Consider the following 20,014-nt stretch of genomic DNA (forward strand, 5'->3'; position numbering starts at 1 on the left):
ATGAGTGAGTTGGCTTGCTGTGAGTTTTCTGACTATGGACATAGGAAAATGTCTTTTGGGGTTCTTTTGTATCTTCTAATCTGGGTAGGCAAAGGATGTTAATTTCTTGTGAACTAGTTAAGGGCCCCAAGAGTCTATGGGATTTTTTTAGGTCTTTCTAAGAGGGACTTTAGAAGGATAAGACTCCAACAGGGATTGAACCTCCAAGAGTTCAGCAAAGAACCAGAAACAGCCAGAGGAAGGGTACATAACAAATACTAAGGGTGGGAGAGCCACCGTGATAGGAACAATCTGAGAAGAACCCATAAAAATGCTCAAGAGAAAAGAGGATAAGTTTTAAGTGTTCCAGCTTCAGGGAGCACCAACACCCAATCTCTGTAAGAGCATAGTCCAGTAAGAATTTCCTACTACCCACTCTCCTTCTTTCCTACATGTTTCAAGCCTAGGTAAGTCAGGAAGAGAGGGCAGTGGTGCTGGCAGAGAAAGAGGGCAAAGCCTGCCATAACTTCTTCATCCCCCCTCACAGTTGCAGGTTTTCCATCTATAGTCCCATAGGAGGCCTGAGCTAACGTAAGGGAAAAGCCTGAACTAAATCAGTTTCAGAGTTTTAGTCATTGTTCAATTGGGACTGTGTAACCTAAGTTAGATTAGAAAAGTTATAGGATCTGGCTTAGGGGCAGGAGAACACTATACCTCACAGAGTGGATTTTAAATAATTTTTTAATGTGTATTTATTTTTTGAGAGAGAGAGAGAGTGAGTGAGTGGGGAAAGGGCAGAGAGAAGGAGAGGAAATCCCAAGCAGGCTCCACGCTGTCAGCACAGAGCCCGATGAAGGGCTTGATCTCACCAACTGTGAGATCATGACCTGAGCTGAAACCAAGAGTCGGATGCTTGATAGACTGAGCCACCCAGGAGTCCCTTCACAGAGTGGATTTTAAAATCATTTTCCTTAGGATTTGCTTAATAACGTTCTCTTTTCCTTAGCTTACTTTATTATATAAGAATATAGTATGTATTACATATAACATATAAAATATGTGTTATGTTATTGGTAAGAATTCCAGTCAACAGTAGGCTGTAGGCTTTAAGTAGTTAATATTTGGAGAGTCAAAAGTTATGCAAGCATTTTCAACTCTGCATCTTTGAACAAATACATTGTTGAACAATGTTGAACATTGAACAGCCCTTGCATTGTGCAAGCGTCAAGTGTATTTGAAAGGTTATATTTGAAAGGTTAAAGAGCTTGTAAGGTATTATTTTTATTCCGTGATGGATGCAATATAGTACAAACTTGAAACATTTCCTTAAATTTTTGCCATCAGTAGCTATGATACTCTGTTTACTCAGCTAAGATTCAATTAATTGGAAATAAAATCCATAAACTGTTAAGCACTATATTTTCTTCCAATTTGGATTTTAAAGGTACTTTCTATTTTCTTCTGTTTCATTAATGAGCTTTTAATGAAAAACTGAGTAATATTAATATGCCATCATTTCTTAGAGCTGCAGACTTCTGGGAGCTATTTCTAATAGTGGAATCCTGAAATCCAAAGATTACTTTGTGATTTTGATTTATTCAGAATTACCAATTGGAATAGGCACATCAATTTAAATAACTTCCCATTCTTTTGGAGCTATAGGAAAGATTTCTGCTCCTTCCTTTTTTCACCTAAATAGGAGAAGTGGTCTTCTGTTAAAGAGAATCATAGCATGTGAGTCATAGTCTTCTCTGAAAGAAAATGAAGTCTGCAACCCCAGAGTTGAGCACTGAATGTGTTGGCATAGATTTTGGGGAATTTTCAGAGTGTAGAGGAAGTTTATATCATGCTGAACGGGAAATTTAAATATCATAGCTGTGAGTACAGTGAAAATAAAATGTGTGAGAGTGAACATTCCTAATTATTCCTAGCATTAAAGCATTTCCTCTGAGTACTTTCTTTTCGAGTTTTTGCTAATTTTTTAATCAAAGAAATACGCTTGTTTTTAAAAGTTGAGACCTACCAGTTTTATGACAAACACTGGCTCTCTTCTGTACCACTCTGTTCCACGTTCCTGTACCAGCTCCCCACAGGCCTCTCCTTTCTAGTCACAGCTGTGTTGGCCCTGCTACTTTCTCTCTTGGCCCTCTCTAGAAATCCTGTGAACTGGGTAATGTTCCTCCTACATTGACCCCCTAACTTTCTTACTGTTCTATTTTCCTTTTTTTCTCCCCTCTCTGTCTTTTGTTTAACTTTCTGAGATTTCCCAACTTTATCTTCCAGCCCTTTTATTGTACCTTTTTTTGTTGTATATTGTTAATATCCATGACCTTGTTTTCATTGAAGTTTCTTTTTACTGTGAGAGTCTTTTATTTCTTAGGTATATCACTTATCTCTTTGAAGCTTTCTTTTATTCTTGAATTATCCATTTCCTCTGAGATCTTTTTTTCTGTTTTTTTTTTTTTGGTGTTTGTCTCTCATGGGATAGTAGTGTTTCTTAAGCCTGGATTTGAATCCTGGTTATATTTGGTAAAGATTTATAAGTACTGATTTCTAGGCCTCATCTGAGGCTGATTAAAACATAAATTTTATTTAAATATCTGGAGGTCCTTAGCTGATCATTTGTATTAAAGTGAGTTAAGTTGTTGATTAGAATCTCTTTAGGGCTTACCAACTGGTATGTTTCACAGTTGATGTTCAAGTGGGATTGGCTGTTTTTGAGTATTTGTATGTCTTTTCACTTGGACTTGGTCATTTTCCCCAAATAGGAATCTTTGTATTCCCTGTAGGGGAGGCTGATGTCAGTGACTAGAATGGGTAACAATAAACATGGCAGCATGTTTGGATATCTAGAAAGATTTCATCTCTCAGGGTGCAGACTTTTGTTTTAATCCCCTCTTTTCATTTGGGCATCTCCTCTCTGCTCGGGGCTGTGCATGGTCATGTCCAGGTGCCTGTTGCAGTCTCTCCAGTAAACCTCAGTCTTCCCCCCAGGGTGGGGAAAAGAGTAATGGCTTGGCTTAAAACCACAGTTCATTGCCTCCTATCTCTTTGTTTTCTGTGCTCTAAAATGTTGTTCTCATATCTCACTTGGTGGCCCCTCCTCCTGTTTTGTTTTGCTTTTATTTATTTTTTTTAGTATTGTGGGTTTTCCTCCTTTTATACATTTATGAATATTTTTCACATTATTTAGATATCAGTTCTTTAAAGGCTAAAATTAATATTTGTGGGAGAAAATACCACATTATAACATGGTAGATTGTTAATAAATGTTTTTAGCTTTGTGTAAAAATGGTTGCCATTTTTGTATTCTTGTAACAGTAATACAGATTGAACACAAAACAAAAATCTCAAAGTATTGTTTTGCCCTTCATTGGCAAGAAGGAAGAGAATTTGACTGTATGATTCTTAATCTGGAAGATAACATGTTCAAGAATTTTCATAAAATTTTAAAAAGAGCAATGAGAGGAGACTTGTCCAGTCAGTGAAATGGGACAGTGGACAGTGTGGTACTGTCATCAGAGTAGAGTGTTGAAAAAAGAAAAATAGTAATTTCTAGGGTGCCTGGGTAGCTCAGTAAGCTAAACATCCAACTCTTGGTTTCAGCTCAGGTCGTGATCTCATGGTTCCTGAGATTGAGCCCTGCATTGGGCTCCCCGCTGTCAGCCTGGAACCTGCTTGTGATTCTTTCTTTTTCTCCTCCTCCTCCTCCTCCTCCTCCTCCTCCTCTTCCTCCTCTTCTTCCTCCTCCACCTCCTCCCTATCTTTCTCTCTCTCTCTCTCTCTCTCTCTCTCTCTCATTTTTCTGCCCTTCCCCCCTCACATGCGTGCTCACTCACTCTCAAATTTAAAAAAAATAGCAAGTTCTGACACAGACTCAAATATACAAAAAATTTGAAGGTATACTAGAATGGCATTTCAAAGTAATAAGAAAAGAATTGGATGATTCCAGTAGCTAGTTTTGAGACAACTGACTAAAACATCTGGAAAAACACACTTAGATCTTTTTTTGTTGTATATTTTTAATATCCAGGAACTTTTTTCATTGAATTCTTTTTATTATGACAGCCTTTTTTATTTCATAGATATATCATTTATCTCTTTGAAGCTTTCTTTTATTCCTTGAATTATCCATTTCCTCTGAGATCTTTTTTTGTTTGTTTTGGTTTTTGTCTTTCATGGGACAGTAGTGTTTCTTAAGCTTGAATCACCTGGTTATATTAAGTGAAGATTTATAAGTACTGAAATTCTAAAATAAATTATTCTAAAATAAATTCCAATTTTACCTTATTCTAAAATAAATTCCAAATGTATTAATTTTTATATTAAAGAATAATAAAAGAAAACGTAGGTGGGGCACCTGGTTGGCTCAGTAGGTTAAGCATCCGACTTTGGCCATGAGGCCATGATCTCATGGTTCGTGAGTTCGAGCCCTATATCAGGCTCTGCAGACAGCTCGGGGCCTGGAGCCTACTTTATCTGCCTCTCTCTCTGCCCTTCCCCGCTCACACTCTGTCTCTCTCCCAAAAATAAATAAACATTAAAAAAAATTTTTTTTTTAAATGTACGTGATTACTTGTATAATCTTAAGTAGGAGAACCCATGTGATTAACCATGGCACCAAAGGTAGAAACCATGAAGAAAAACGTTTGATAGGTTTGACTATTTACAGTAAAAACTTTTGTAAGAGAAAAAATTATTAAAATATTCAAATAATACATTGGGAAAATATAGTCATGTGACAAAGGAAATTAATATCTTAGTCAAAACATAGAAGGCTACATTCCCCAGTAGAAATGGCCAAAGAATGTAAACAAGCATTTCACCAAATAATTGCAAATTATTTTTATGTACTTATTTATAATTGGTAATCAACAAAATGCAATATTTAGAAAATCTTAGGAAATATTCCTTCTTTAAATTATTTTTACTGTTGGCAAGTCAGTAGAAAAATGCGCACCCTGTACCCTGGGTGTTTTGTTTCTGTAGGGCTGTCTGATTGTATGTGTCAAAGTCTTAAAGGTTTCTTCTGACTCAGTAATTACACTTTTAGGAATTTAGTCTAAGAAGATATTAGGAAATGTGCTCCAAGTATATGAGGATGTCATAAGCAATAAACATCAGGCTTATTCATAACAAAGCATTTTATAATTATGAACTATTTGAAAACAGCCAAATGCTAATACTGTTTCATACACATTCAGTGTAATATACCATACAACTAAAAAAAAAAAAAGTGTATATGTTTATTGGTATGGGGAGAGCTACATGGATTATATGTATTAACTGAAAAAACTGTAGTGTGTACACTGTAATCTCATTTATATAATAAAACATTTGTATATTCACTTGCATAGAATAAATCTGAAAACAGTATGAATAGCTAATTTTTGTTGAGCACTTACTAGGTTTCAGACACAATGCTTAGACTCTCTATGCAGTGCTTTAATTAATGGACCAAAGATACTGGACTATAAGAAATTGAGTTTTCCCTTTTTATTTCTCTGTATTTTCTAACTTTTCTATAATGATCATGCCTAATCATTTGAGAAGAATTTGTTGCTTAAACAAAGTTTTACTTTCATTATTGAGTCCTTTGGGAAGGCTTGCATGATCCTGTAAATGTAATTAAAGCTTGAAAATCTCAATGAATTTTGTCGCATCATGATCTTAGAGAAGTAACTGTATCTCTTGGATTTTATGCTTTTACCTATCAACCAGAACAATTAAATATTGATGGACCTTTGTGAAAAGAGCTATATGTAAACCGTAGTAATTGAATTATTATAATACTGAGCTAGACATTTAAAAAAACGTTTTTTGTATTATATATGTCATCTGAAATGTGATGAAGACTAGTGGATATTTGTACTGCTTTTTTCAGATCAGTACCTAGGGAATTGATGCTCAGAATTGACGGGACATATGAATATGTAATTATGGTCAGATGAGGTAAAAATTTGATTTAGACTGTTACCTAGGAGATCTTAATTAGACTTTTTCAAAAGCTGTGTCATCATCCTTATTGGCATTATCTTTTGCTTTTATTTTGTGAATACCAAATCTTAAATGCATTCTCCTCCCCATTTTAGGTCAGTTGGTGGTGTGTACTTTATGTTCCTGTGTCATGAAAACGAAGCAGATTTGGCTGTTTTCAGCTCACATGCTTCCCCTGCTAGCACGACTCTGCCTTGTTCCTCTGGAGACCATTGTTATCATCAACAAATTTGCTATGATTTTTACTGGATTGGAAGTTCTCTATTTTCTTGGGTCTAATCTTTTAGTACCTTATAACCTTGCTAAGTCTGCATACAGAGAATTGGTTCAGGTAAGACTGACAACCACACACAGGTAGATAAAATTCTGCATAAATACTAGTTATATTAAAGGTTTAGCTCCTTGTTATTTCAGTCATGGTTATGGTAACATTCTGTTGGACAGTTTTTAAATAGCAACCTAATTAGGAACATGTAAGATTTTTTATTATGAAGTGTTGTATAGAGAGGCAGTAAAGGGATTCTGTGGAAGCAGAGTGTCTGGGTTTTTACTCTGGCACTGTTGTTTACTAGCTGTGTAACCTGGGGATAGTCACTTAAGTTGGTTTATCCATAAAATGGAGCTAATAATAACAGTTGTACCTAACTCATAGGGTTGCTCTGAGATTTAAGTGAGTTTGGTGCCAGGCAGACATTATTCTGTATGTGTTGAGTATTATAACAAAGACCAAAGTAATACAGAATTGAAAATCTAGGGGTCAAATCCTGGTTTTTCTCCTGGTTATAGTCCTGTGCCTACAGTTATTTCCCCCTATGTTTTCTTAATTTATGTAAACTGAGAAGTTAAGTTGTTTATACTATGATGGATTTTGCTTAGATATACTGATGTTGCCAACATGATGTGCTTCTGCCTTATCCTACTTTTTTTAACCTTTGCTCTAAAACAGATTATTCCCAGACAGAAACAATAGATATTTATCTATTTCCATTTGCCTTAATTGATAAGTTTCAGTATATAAAATAGATACTAAAACTGACATTGATATATAAAAACAAAATGTTAAAATGGACATTCTTTACTACCTTTCGACTGTGTGTATGTGACCTTAAGGTACAGGATGCTCTCAGATTGACCAAACTGAAACTACTAAGTGAAGTGGGTTTTGTTGTCGTCGTCATAGTCGTCGTCGTCGTCCTTGTTGTTGTTGTTGTCGTTGTTGTTGTTGTTGTAGCCCCAGGGACAGATTTCCCGGAAAAATTTCCCTCTACTCTTGGCTTTAGCCTGATTCTGCCTTCATTGTTCATCTTATGTAATGATTAACTTGGGCAGTTTTCCTAAAAGTAGGTCTTTCAGAGAAGAGGAAGTTATTTTCACACTCCGAGAAGAGCTATTTCATGAGGAAGCATTGTACTTCCATTCAGAGTAAGAATGACTAGTGTTTTTCTTTGAATTCAGTCTTGTGGAGCTATCCTAGTTTGTAGGAAAACAGTAGACAGGCAGTAAACATTAATTGGATGCTGTTTTATCATCATAAGGACAGAGCCCTCATTTTTCAATGTCATGTTTACCTTCTTGGTTGCCATAAGATTCATGCATCACTAGATGTTGTAGTTGAAAATATAGGTTATAAAATTCACAACCTGGAAAGAATTGGATAGGCAAGAAATGGAAACTATCAGGCTTTTTAGTCATGTTTCTTGAATGGAAAGGAGGAAAAATACTCTCTACCTCTCAATGATCATTTGCTGCTAATAATTATTTTGCACGTAGTTGGACAATTTGCTTTTTCTTTCAATATTTTCTAGTAGGGGAAAAATAGAAGTTAATCTTGACTAGATTTTAGAAAAAGCATTTGAGTTACAAATGGAATTTATCATTTTTTTATTACTAAAAGTATTTTTTATAATTTTTAAAAAAATGTTTATTGTTGAGAGAGAGAGAAAGACAGAGTGTGACGGGGGGAGGGGCAGAGAAAGCGAGACACAGAATCTAAAGCAAGCTCCAGGGTCTGAGCTGTCAGCCTCAGAGAGGTTGTGAACTGTGAGATCATGACCTGAGCTGAAGTTGGATCCTTAACCGATTGAGCCACCTAGGTGCCTCCAGGTGAAAATAATTTAAATTTAGAATAACTTGCAAGTCTGTATTTTAACTTAATGCTTAAAAGATCTTTATCTATCTAGAGATAGGTATTAATTAGAAATCAGAATAACTTGAAGTCAGTGTATTTTAAGATATTTGTAGTTTATTGAAGCATTCTGGTATCACACTGAGAGTTTCAGCAAAACCATTTGGCTCTGTAGGTTATAGTTTATAGCCTGCCTTGGAGAACCCTGTTGTGTTACCAGGGTCTGGTCCCTGGCATAGTAACTCTAGAAACTTGGTTACATTGTGCTCTTCGGCTGAATCAGATTATGAAAACTGATTCTTCCTAATCAATCTCATAAGAGATTATTTTACAAACTAGAAAGCTAATTTACTTATTAGTAGATTAATAAACTTTTTCTACATGTACCTTTTTTCTTGGTGTTAATGCACTTGGCAAACCAAATAAATTGAGAAATGTTGTTTGAAAAATGCATAGGAGGAACAAGGGGAATTGATTTATCTGGGGAAAAAAAGACTTGCTGTCTTCTCTCTCCAGTAAACTCCAGTGATTATTCTGTCTTCATCAAACTGTTTGACCTATAAAATTTCCTGACTAAATCCTGAAAAAGTCTTCCTTTCATATTGCCTGTTTTTCTAGCCACTCAAGCACTATTGTATCATTTAAGGTAGTCCTGATTGATCATTATGATTTACAGATGAGTCAGTTTACAACCTGCCTTTGATGTAATTTTACTCTGAAAGTGACTTTACTCTGAACCATAAGGGGAATTTATGGTGGTCATTTGATGAGCGTGTGTCGTGTTAACAATAATGAAAACTCAGTGAATTTTAAAAAATGTGGTACTTAGTAACTGTATAGAGAAAACTTTAAAGGAATTTATCTGAAACAACGTTACAGTGAAAAAAAGCTATTTTATTTTTCTCTTTATTACTCTTTTATGTTTAAATGTGTTTGTTGAAGTGATACAAGATGTTTTCCTATCTTATTTTCTTACTCAGGTAGTAGAGGTATATGGCCTTCTAGCCTTGGGAATGTCCCTGTGGAATCAACTCGTAGTCCCTGTACTTTTCATGGTTTTCTGGCTCGTCTTATTTGCTCTTCAGATTTACTCCTATTTCAGTACTCGAGATCAGCCTGCATCACGTGAGAGGCTTCTTTTCCTTTTCCTGACAAGGTAATTAATGAGAACATGTGATACTGTACATAACCTTAGGAAGAGAAAACGTTGATCTAGGAGTAGTAAGTTTTGCAAATTAACTTTTCCCAGTTATATTAGAATACCCCATATTTAATTGAGAGAGGATTTTCATTCAGTGGATGCCTATGTCTGGCAGTGCAGGGAAGGTGCTAATGTAATAATGGTATATTTGGTTTCGTCAAATGATTTGTGAAAAGGTACATAGCAAATTTTAAAAATATTTTTTCAGAGGCCCCTGATTGGCTCAGTTGGTTAAGTGTCTGACTTCAGCTCAGGTCATGATCTCACAGTTCGTGAGTTTGAGGCCTGCACCGGACTCTGTGCTGACAGCTCAGAGCCTGGAGCCTGCTTCTGATTCTGTGTCTCCCTCTCCCTCTCTCTCTCTGCCCCTCCCCCGTTGGTACTCAGTCTCTCTCTCTCAAAAATATTTAAAAATATAATAAATAAAAATATTTTTTCAATTTCAAGGTAAATTATTGGTTGGGTAAATAAAACATATGTTACTAAAAGTAATTATCATTTACTGAGTATTTAATATATGCCAACCACACTACTAAACACTTTTCTTCACACTTAATCTTTACAGCAACCCTGAGAGATAGGTGCCTCTATTATCATTATCATTTTAATAGCTCAGGAGACTGTGCCAAGAGTAACTTGCCCCAGGTGACACTGGTAAAAAAAACAAAAACAGTGCTGATCTCAAATCCCATCTGAGTTCAAACCCTATGACTTCCTCTTGCACTATGCCATATTATTTCACTTTTAAGTTTTTTTATTTTGAGAAAGCAAGAAAGTACAAGTGAGGGAGGGACAGAGAGAGGGAGAGAGAGAGAGAATCTGCACGTCAACACAGAGCTCAACATGGGGCTCAAACCCACGAACCATGAGATCATGACCTGAACCAAAGCCGGATGCTTAACTGACTGAGCCACCCAGGCACCCCTATGCCATGTTATTTTTAATGTTTTGCTTCATTATTCAGATACAGTCAAATAATTGGTGAAATAAGTATATCCTAATACTTTTCTATTTGCCCCAAAGGAATTCTAAGACTTAGTTTTTAAGATTTAGGTTTTTTTAAAAAAATGGTCTTAAGTCATCAGAGTCCTTTTTCTACTAAAGTATCTTTTTTGTGAGCTTATGCTAGATCTGTATTTGTTATTTTTCCACTCTTGAATTTGAATCTCAGGCCCCCAGTCTAGCACATGGGTTTGTGTGTGTGTGTGTGTCTGTGTACACACACACACACACACACACACACATACACACACACACACACACACACACATATATACTATCTTCATTCCCTGGTACATAAAGGCAAGACTGAAACTCTGTCCTTCAGGAAAGTACATATAAGTAGATCAAAGGGTTTTTTGGTATTTTTATTTAATTTGGTTTTTTAATTTACATCCAAGTTAGCATATAGTACAACAATGATTTCAGGAGTAGATTCCTTAATGCCCCTTACTCATTTAGCCCATCCCACCTCCCGCAACCCCTCCAGCAACCCTCTGTTTGTTCTCTATATTTGAGTCTCTTATGTTTTGTCCCCCTCCCTGTTTTTATGTTATTTTTGCTTCCCTTTCCTTATGTCCATCTGTTTTGTAGCTTAAAGTCCTCATATGAATGAAGTCAGATGATATTTGTCTTTCTCTGACTTAATTCACTTAGCATAATACCCTCTAGTTCCATCCACGTAGTTGGAAATGGCAAGATTTCATTCTTTTTGATTGCTGAGTAATACTCTGTTGTATATATATACCACATCTTCTTTATCCATTCGTCCATTGGTGGACATTTGGTCTCTTTCCATACTTTGGCTCTTGTTGATAGTGTAAGCAAATAAGAATTTTAAATTTTTCATTAATAGAGGCATTGTTTCTCGGCCAACCAAATGATGGAGCACTGTGCACTAAGTGGTGTAGGGAAAATGTTACACAGAATTAAATATCAATAAAAATGTCATAGGACATACCTATTTTAGTAAATAAGTAGAATAAATTTATTGGCACTGAGTCTGATTTTGTACTTTAATTATTTATTTATTTTTAAATGTTTATTTTTGAGAGAGAGAGCATGAGGAAGGGAGGGGCAGAGAAAGAGAGGGAGACACAGAATCCGAAGCAGGCTCCAGTCTCTGGAGCCCCATGTAGGTCTCGAACCCACAAACTGGGAGATCATGACCTGAGCCGAAGTCAGATGCTTAACCAACTGAGCCACCCAGGTGCCCCTGATTTTGTACTTTCTGAAAATAACAGCTTTAATTGATAATTAGCTTCTGTAAACATGCAATAAATTGATACCAAATACATTTTGATAGCCAACTCATTATTAATGAAGTTTCACTGCTATTGGTATTTATGTGATTACTATGGAAGTTTTATGCAGAATTTTAAGATGATCCAAAAAGTAATTCAATTTAAGGAGAAAAGAAATAGAATTCTGTGGTTAGGATAATAACCTAAGCATGGGACTGTGATTGGTTGTGTTTTAAACCAGATTATTATCCATTAGAAAGCACAATCAAATGAAGTGTAGCATGGTGTAATAGGCTTAATAAATCAATAAGCTATGAATGAATTTGGACTTATTTAAAAAGTAAGAAAGTAATAGAGATTTTATTTTTTATTTTTTAAAAAATTTTTGTAATGTTGATTTCTTTTTGAGAGAGAGACAGCACAAGTGGGGGAGGGGTAGAAAGACGAGACAGAATCTGAAGCAGGCTTCAGGCTCTGAGCTGTCAGCATAGAGCCCAGTGTGGGGCTTGAACCCACGAACTCCGAGATCATGACCTGAGCTGAAGTTGAACACATAACTGAGCTACCCAGGAGCCCCTAATACTGAGATTTTAGATGACGTTTAGGTGTCTTGCCCAAGTAATTTTTCTATTCCTTTTTTATACATACATACATACATACATAATTGTGTGTTTCTTAAGGTTTGAACAAAATTTTAAGCTCTTACTGCATTTGAAAGAGATGATAGATAAATAAAAATAGACTTGTTTCAGATATGGTTCTATATACTGAATATTTGCCAAAGAGATTTTTAAAAAGTGTAGGTTAGGATAATAATAAGAATGGATTTAAATTATTAGTGGAGTGGTTAGGTGATTTTACCTTAAATTTTGGTTTGGGTGTTTTAATTGATAAGGTCAGAACAAGCTTGGTGGTTATTTGAAGGCTTAAGATGGTTTTATTTCCAGGGGAAAACGTTTATCTATCAATACCCCCACCCACTCTTTTCTAGTATTGCTGAATGCTGCAGCACTCCTTACTCACTTCTGGGCTTGGTCTTCACGGTTTCTTTTGTTGCCTTGGGTGTTCTGACACTCTGCAAGTTTTACTTGCAAGGTTATCGAGCTTTCATGAATGATCCTGCCATGAATAGGTAAGTTCTTGACTATGAATATCTCTAGAAATTTAAATATTATATGTAACTTGAAGAAGTAATGATGAATTTCAGAGGAAATGGTATTTTGAAGGTTTGTTTTTTTTTTTTTTTTTTTTTTTGAATGGTTGAAACTATTTGGATTAAAAATACTATGAAAAATATAACTGAATTTCCATATGTAAAAGATGGATTTTTATTGTTTGTACTTACCAGTATATACTGGACACTTTCCTAGAGTTAAGAGATTAAAAAAAAATTTTTTTAATGTTTATTTTTTTTTGAAAGAGAGAGCATGCATGAGCAGGGGAGGGACAAGAGAGAAAGGGAGACACAGAATCCGAAGCAGGTTCTAGGCTTTGAGCTGTCCGCACAGAGCCCGACATGGGGCTCAAACTCACGAACTTTGAGATCATGACCTGAGCCGAAGTCAGATGCTTAACCGACTGAGCCACCCAGGAGCCCCAGAGTTTAAGAGATTTTTAACAGCTTGTTTTTTTCCATTTGAAGTTAAGTGTAGCCATGTTAAAATCAAATTTCTGTATTTGATACTTGCTTAATTTTTTATGGTTGGACATAAATTTGATACTGATTGAAGTTTCAAAGGATGCATTAATGATAATCCAAGAATAGTTAATCTAGTTGTTATTAAATCACTAAGATCAGATATTGGGAAACCCTGTTTTTGGAACTTGTCATAATTTCTGTTATCTTAATGTAAGAATTTTTAATGGTTTCATTTATATAAATTTAAAGAATCTTAAAGTCTTTAAATCTTTATGGAATATTTCAGAATTAGTAGATGGTGAGTACCTTGTAAATGGAAGAAATAAATTTTTTTTCTTGGTGTACATTTTAGTTTTTTTATGAGAAAAGAGAAAAATTTCTACCTTATAACCTTCCTGCCAGTCCCAGCTAACACTTTTGTAATGGAAAAAAGAAGGGGGGGAGGGCAAGAAAGAAAAATAATTCATGTATAAGCTCACCAAATTAATACCATTCAGAAAATACCAAATGGGAAGTGACAACTCTTCCTTCCCCTGCTTGTCATTTCCTTTCCCCAAAGGGGTAACAGCTATAGATCATTATTTTAAATTTTCTTATGGGGAAAAATGCATATATATATTTTGTTGTTGTTCATTTCCACATACTGTAAACAGTTCTGCACCTTATTTTTTCTTTTAAATAGTTTTTAGATAATTTGTTTTTTTATATCAACAGAGACATCCTCATTTTTTTGATTAAAGCATAGTATTCTAAAATATAAATGTATTTTTTTTTGCTATTAAAAATTGTGCTATGAGTATCTTTGTATATGTCTCTCTTTTTTTAACTCTTAATTAGGAAAATTTCAAATTAACAAAGTTGAGAGAATAGTAAAATGAACCTCCATATACTTGTCACCCATCTCCAATAATATGGCCTATCTTCTATCATGCATGCCTTTATCAACTTCACTTACTCTGTCCCCTTCATAACTCCTGGCTGCATTTGTTTGGCACAAATCTCAGATATGATACCATTTTACCCACAAGTATTTCAGTCTCATATGAAAAAACATAACAACAATAAAATATTCCTTCCCAGTAAGAGAAGAATTCCTTGACCTCAAATTCCCAGTTGGTGTTTATATTTTCCTGATCTTTTTTTTTTTTTTTAATTTTTTTTTTTTTCAACGTTTATTTATTTTTGGGACAGAGAGAGACAGAGCATGAACGGGGGAGGGGCAGAGAGAGAGGGAGACACAGAATCAGAAACAGGCTCCAGGCTCCGAGCCATCAGCCCAGAGCCCGACGCGGGGCTCGAACTCACGGACCGCGAGATCGTGACCTGGCTGAAGTCGGACGCTTAACCGACTGCGCCACCCAGGCGCCCCCTGATCTTTTTTTTAAAACATTTTATTTGCTCAGCTTCAGATCCAAATAAGGCCCATATTGCAGTTGGTTAATATCTTTTAAGTCTCTTTTAATGTTTAGGTCCTTGCTGTCTCTCTGTATTTTTTCCCCCTCTCATTTTATTTGTTGAAGACACTAGATTGTTCTACTTAATTTTTCAGAATCTGGATTTTGCCAGTTATATTCCCATGATGTCACATAACATGTTTTATTATTCACTGTGTTTTCTCTTACATATAAATTTTTTGTAGTACATCCATAGGGTAAATTATTACCAGCAAGATTATTGAGTTAAATTGTGTATATATTTTAAATTTATTAGCAAATTTTTCTCCAGAAAGGTTTTACATGTTTTATGTCAACATTAGTGTTCCCATTTTTTCTCAGATTCCTTGTCAGTGCTTGGGTCATCAGACTTCGAAATATTTGCTAATTTGTGGTTTTGAAAATTGGACTTAATCCTTTGTTCATTTATTTGTGAGAGTTATTTATAAATCAAGTCAAACGGATAAAAAAAGATCTCCAAGGATTTTTGTATATATTTTCCATATGGCAATTGAATTTCAAAAAAGTTTGTATTTATGTCTTCTGGTTCTTATGGTCTGCTTAAAGAGACCTTTCCTACTTCAAGATTATGAAGACATTCACCTATGATTTTGTCTTTTATAGTCAGGAAAAAGCTCATGATATAAATATGTGTAATTCAGTGGATATCTCAGAATGGTAGAGTGTCTGGCTCATTAGCAAAACCTTTTATTTATCTTAGAAGTTGCTTTTATTCTCATTGTATGCTAAAATAATAGTAATTATGTTTTACACATACAGTGAAATATTATATAGTCATTATATTGTTATTACATGTCAGTGTTATATATTATATGTGTTATATCAATGTTATATGTATTAACATTTTGATCAGGATTATTTGCTCATGGAATGAAATGAGATTCTGATTATTGTTTGTTTTTCTAAAAATGTGTGTTTTTTTTAGGGGCATGACAGAAGGAGTTACGCTGTTAATCTTGGCAGTACAGACTGGTCTCATAGAACTACAGGTTGTTCATCGGGCATTCCTGCTCAGTATTATCCTCTTCATTGTTGTAGCTTCTATCCTACAGTCAATGTTAGAGATTGCAGATCCAATTGTTTTGGCGCTGGGAGCATCTAGAGACAAGTAAGAAACTTCCTAAAAATTTTTTGTAATATTCTTTATATATGTAGATTTTTTTTGAAGATTTAATGTTTAGAGACAGAACATGGATTAATAATTGGTATTAGTTTAAGATGATGAGTTTACATTTTTAAATTTTTTTCTATATGTTTAACATTTCTGTTTTTTTCCTCTCAAGATGCCTATAGTTAGAAATCACATCAAAGACCATGTAATTAATTACAAGTCAGTGTTTTTCTTCTTCAGAGATGTTTAATACTTTTTATATTTGTCCAATTTTAAAATGGAGAGCAGAAAATTCAGTCCAAGAAATATACCAAATAATTTTATTTTGTGTAATGCTAAAGCAGAGAAAGCATTGAGAGAAAGGAGAAAATCATTGGAAAGAGAGAAATAAAGGCTCTCAGGCAGTCGTAAAGATAGCCATTAATGGAATAACTACCTCATCTGATGGCATTTTAGAACCATTGCAACTTATTGAGGTTTTATTTTTTTTTTTAACGTTTATTACTTTTGAGAGAAAGAGAGAGAGGCAGGCATGAACAAGGGAGGGGCAGAGAGAGGGAGACACAGAATCTGAAGCAGGCTTCAGGCTCTTAGCTGTCAGCACAGAGCCTGACGCGGGGCTCAAACTCACAGACCACGACGCAAGATCATGACGAGCTGAATTTGGACGCTTAACCAACTGAGCCACTCAGGCACCCCCAACTTAGGTTTTAATGGGACTTTTTGACACCTTCTGGGACCAAGTGAAATTAATAGCTGCATTCATGTTCATGCCATACTATATAGAGGTTTTCTTAAGGAATAAAAGTCAAATTATCATTTAGCTCTTGAAGATACAATTTTAGCTTATTATAGTTTATACAAGGGCATTCTATAAGAACGCTTAAAATTCAGTGTCACTGTTTTTTTCCAGCATCCATTCACACTCTCTTGATTTTTGAAATATCTGAATTTATTGCCGCTTTGGTAGTGTTTTATGAGTAAGGGAACAGGTGGTCTTTTGGGAGATCGAAATTTGATAGCAGATTTTTAAAACATTCCAAATTAACATTTTGTAGTTCATCAGATTTATCTTTCTATTCCCATATCCCACATTGCTGAACATTCTGAAATTTTTTCTCAAATGGTAGAATAGCTGACAGAATCCATTTTAATTTAAATAAACTTTGATTTGTTTCAGATAACCTTAATCGTTACAGTTAATTATAGTTATTTGAGATTTGGTTTTGAGGGTTGAAGTATCTCAATAGAAGCATTTAAGATGTTGAACTTGGTGCTGAACTCCCTTAAATAGCCACTTAAGCGATTGGGTTGTTTTTTATCTAAGTACAACACTATTTTGTCCTTTCTGGGAGTATCATTTAGTAGTATTAATTATACTAATTACTTTGGCATATATTAGTAAGACTAATATAATACTATAGAAAGTTTGGGAAAGAGAAAAAACAATCTGTAATTCCACTGCCATAAGAACCATTAAATCCAGTTCTTGTTTCCTCCAGGATGTTGCACTAGCTTTATTTATTACTGACTTCTTCCTCCAAGGTCTCATGCAGAGGAAATTTAGAGGGAAAGGAGCAAAACTGAGAAGTATGAGAAAAATGTAACTTACTAGAACTGACTCAAGAAGAATTTAAAAACCTGGATAGTTCTGTAGCTGTTAAAGAAATGAAGGCAAATAGTAAACAGATGGCAGTACAGGCAAGTTCCAAACTTTGAAGGAACAGATTATCCCTATTTTAAACATGCACTTCCAGACAATAGAAAGAATACTACACAACTCATTCTGTGTGGCTAGTATAATCCTTGTATTGAAATCAAACAGACAACTTGAGGAAGATAAAGTTTTATTTCACTCATAGTAGGAGGTACTGTGAAGCTTTTGTAATACTGGCTCAAGTAGAAACAACTTGAGCATTTGAACAGAGAGCCCCCAAACAGATCTGTGTATGTGGAACTTTGGTATGTGACGGAGGTGGCATATCAGATGAGTGGGGACAAGTGGTAGTCTTCCGTAATTCTGCTGGAAGAAAATGGTTTCTGTTTAGGAAAGGATGGAATGGGTTCCTATCTCACACCATAAACAAAGGATCAACTCTGGAATTTTAAGAGACCTGAAATGTCAAAACAAAAAATTAAAACTCTACATAGGCTAGCATATTTTGGACCTTCAAGTGGGAAACAATCTCTTAAACTGACAGAACTGCTGGGAAAGGGAGACTAGGAGTTGAGAATGACTGTGAAAGCAGAGTGGTAAATCTAACTATTAAAATTAACTTTTTAAACCTAAAGTTAACTTTACAAACTACGAGAAGATACTCGAAATATTTATACTCATCCAAGAATTGATATCAATACACAAACAGCTCAGATGAAGAAGAGAAATAGAAGATGAAATACATCTTTATCTTTAGGCTTTTAGTGAAAGAAGAAACACAGGACTATGAAGAGAGGTTCAACCTCTTTACTAATGGGGGAAATGTAAATCAAGACCACATTGAGGTGCTATTTTCAACCTCTGGGATTGGCAAGGAATAAATAAATAAGGAAGGAAGAAGAGAGAGAGAAAAAAAATCAGCTGATACCTAGGGTGGAGGAAGGTCTAGATCACAGGGTATCTCAAGTTTCTGGTGGGAGTGTAAAGTGTAATGACTTTGGAAACAGTTTGGTCATTATCTCCTTCTACATGTATACTCAGGACATTCTTGCACATGCTCAGTAAGGACATGTAGAAGAATGTTCATAGCACAATGCATAGTAGCAGACATCTGGAAACAACCCAAATGACATGTTTGGGAACAGGAAAGTGGGTGAGTAAATGTGATAATTGTCACCATGGAATATTAGAAATCTCGTGACACATAAAACAGTAGGAGTGATTCATAACATTATAAAGTTAAAAAGTAAGTCCAAAAAGATGACAGTATAGAATGTTATTTTTATGTTAAAAACAAAAATTCTAAATCTCCTCTTTAGGAATACATACAGATTAAAACCCTAAAAAGGGAAGCAAGCAAGAGAGTAAAGAACACTTTCATTGTATGGAGTGAGGCAGGATATGGAAAAGGCAGGCCTTCCATATGGTTAAATGGGGGTTATTGTCCAGGCCCTCACTTTTGTATGGGGAGATGGGTTCGTGAAGGCTTGCTACAATATTTAAGAGAGCTAATTAGGTTACTAACTCAGTAAAGAGAGGGACACCCACAGACCAATGGCAATAGTGCATTCTGAATCAGGGATTATGATTAATTCAGTGTACTGGGTTAAGATTAAAAAAGGAAATGAAATGTGTCTTAATTCTCAAATTAGAGAAACAGGAGATAATATTGATAATTCATGAAACATTGCTTCTCTCTGTCATTAAAGAAAATAATTATTAGGGGAAGAATCCTCACATGTCTTTGGAGTTGCTTAGACTAGAGGTAATTTTCAGTGTTTAACTTAAAAAGGTGTCTCAATTTTAGCCATAGAGATATTTGTTAACCTTTATCTATAAATTTTACTCCAGGTCTTAACAAGGAATTTTAGGATGATGGTCTACTTATTCTAATTATGTAGTAGATATTCAAATGACAAACTTTTTAAAAAAATGGATTGGGGTGTTTATAAGGTATATTTTATTGTATAGTGCTTAACCTGGGTTTTTTTTTTTTTAATTTTTTAAAATGTTTTTAAGCTTTATTTATTTTTGAGAGAGAGAGAGTGGGCATGAGTGGGGGAAGAGCAAAGGGAGGAAGATACAGAATCCGAATCAGGCTCCAGGCTCTGAGCTGTCAGCACAGAGCCTGACGTGGGGCTTGAACTCATGAACTGTGAGATCATGATCTGAGGCAAAGTCTGACACTCAACCGACTGAGCCTCCCAGGCACCTGTTACTGGGATGAGGTTTCAGTGTCATTTTCTGCTATTCTTTTTATATTTTATCTTAAATTGGATTTAAAAAAAAATTTTTTAAGTTTATTTATATATTTGAAAGAGAGCATGAGTGGGGGAGGGGCAGAGAGAGAATCCCAAGCAGGCTCCACACTGCCAGCACAGAGCCCGTCATGGGGCTCAAACTCAAGAAACCGTGAGATCATGACCTGAGCCAAAACCAAGAGTCAGACACTTAACCAATTGAGACACTCAGGCGCCCTTTAAATTAGATTTTTACTGAATTTTTACTGCTTAAATAGATGTGTATATTTGTTTCTGTATATAATATACACACCTGTATTTGTGTTTATGTATATATATTTTTGTGTTTGTGTGTATACACACTTATG

The 20,014-nt window shown here is 35.1% G+C and overlaps 1 protein-coding gene across 1 annotated transcript in view; it reads left to right on the forward strand.

Moving 5' to 3' along the window:
* RNF145 (ring finger protein 145) overlaps positions 1-20,014 on the forward strand; it is a 59,113-nt gene that overhangs the window by 30,632 nt on the left and 8,467 nt on the right. The window contains exons 5-8 of the mRNA XM_045503339.1: positions 6,072-6,307; positions 9,082-9,257; positions 12,537-12,677; positions 15,564-15,746. Coding sequence (XP_045359295.1) covers positions 6,072-6,307; positions 9,082-9,257; positions 12,537-12,677; positions 15,564-15,746 — 736 coding nt within the window. The remainder of the gene's footprint in view (positions 1-6,071; positions 6,308-9,081; positions 9,258-12,536; positions 12,678-15,563; positions 15,747-20,014) is intronic.

The sequence above is a fragment of the Leopardus geoffroyi genome, chromosome A1, assembly GCF_018350155.1.
Source record: "Leopardus geoffroyi isolate Oge1 chromosome A1, O.geoffroyi_Oge1_pat1.0, whole genome shotgun sequence".
NCBI classification, from domain to species: Eukaryota; Metazoa; Chordata; class Mammalia; order Carnivora; family Felidae; genus Leopardus; species Leopardus geoffroyi.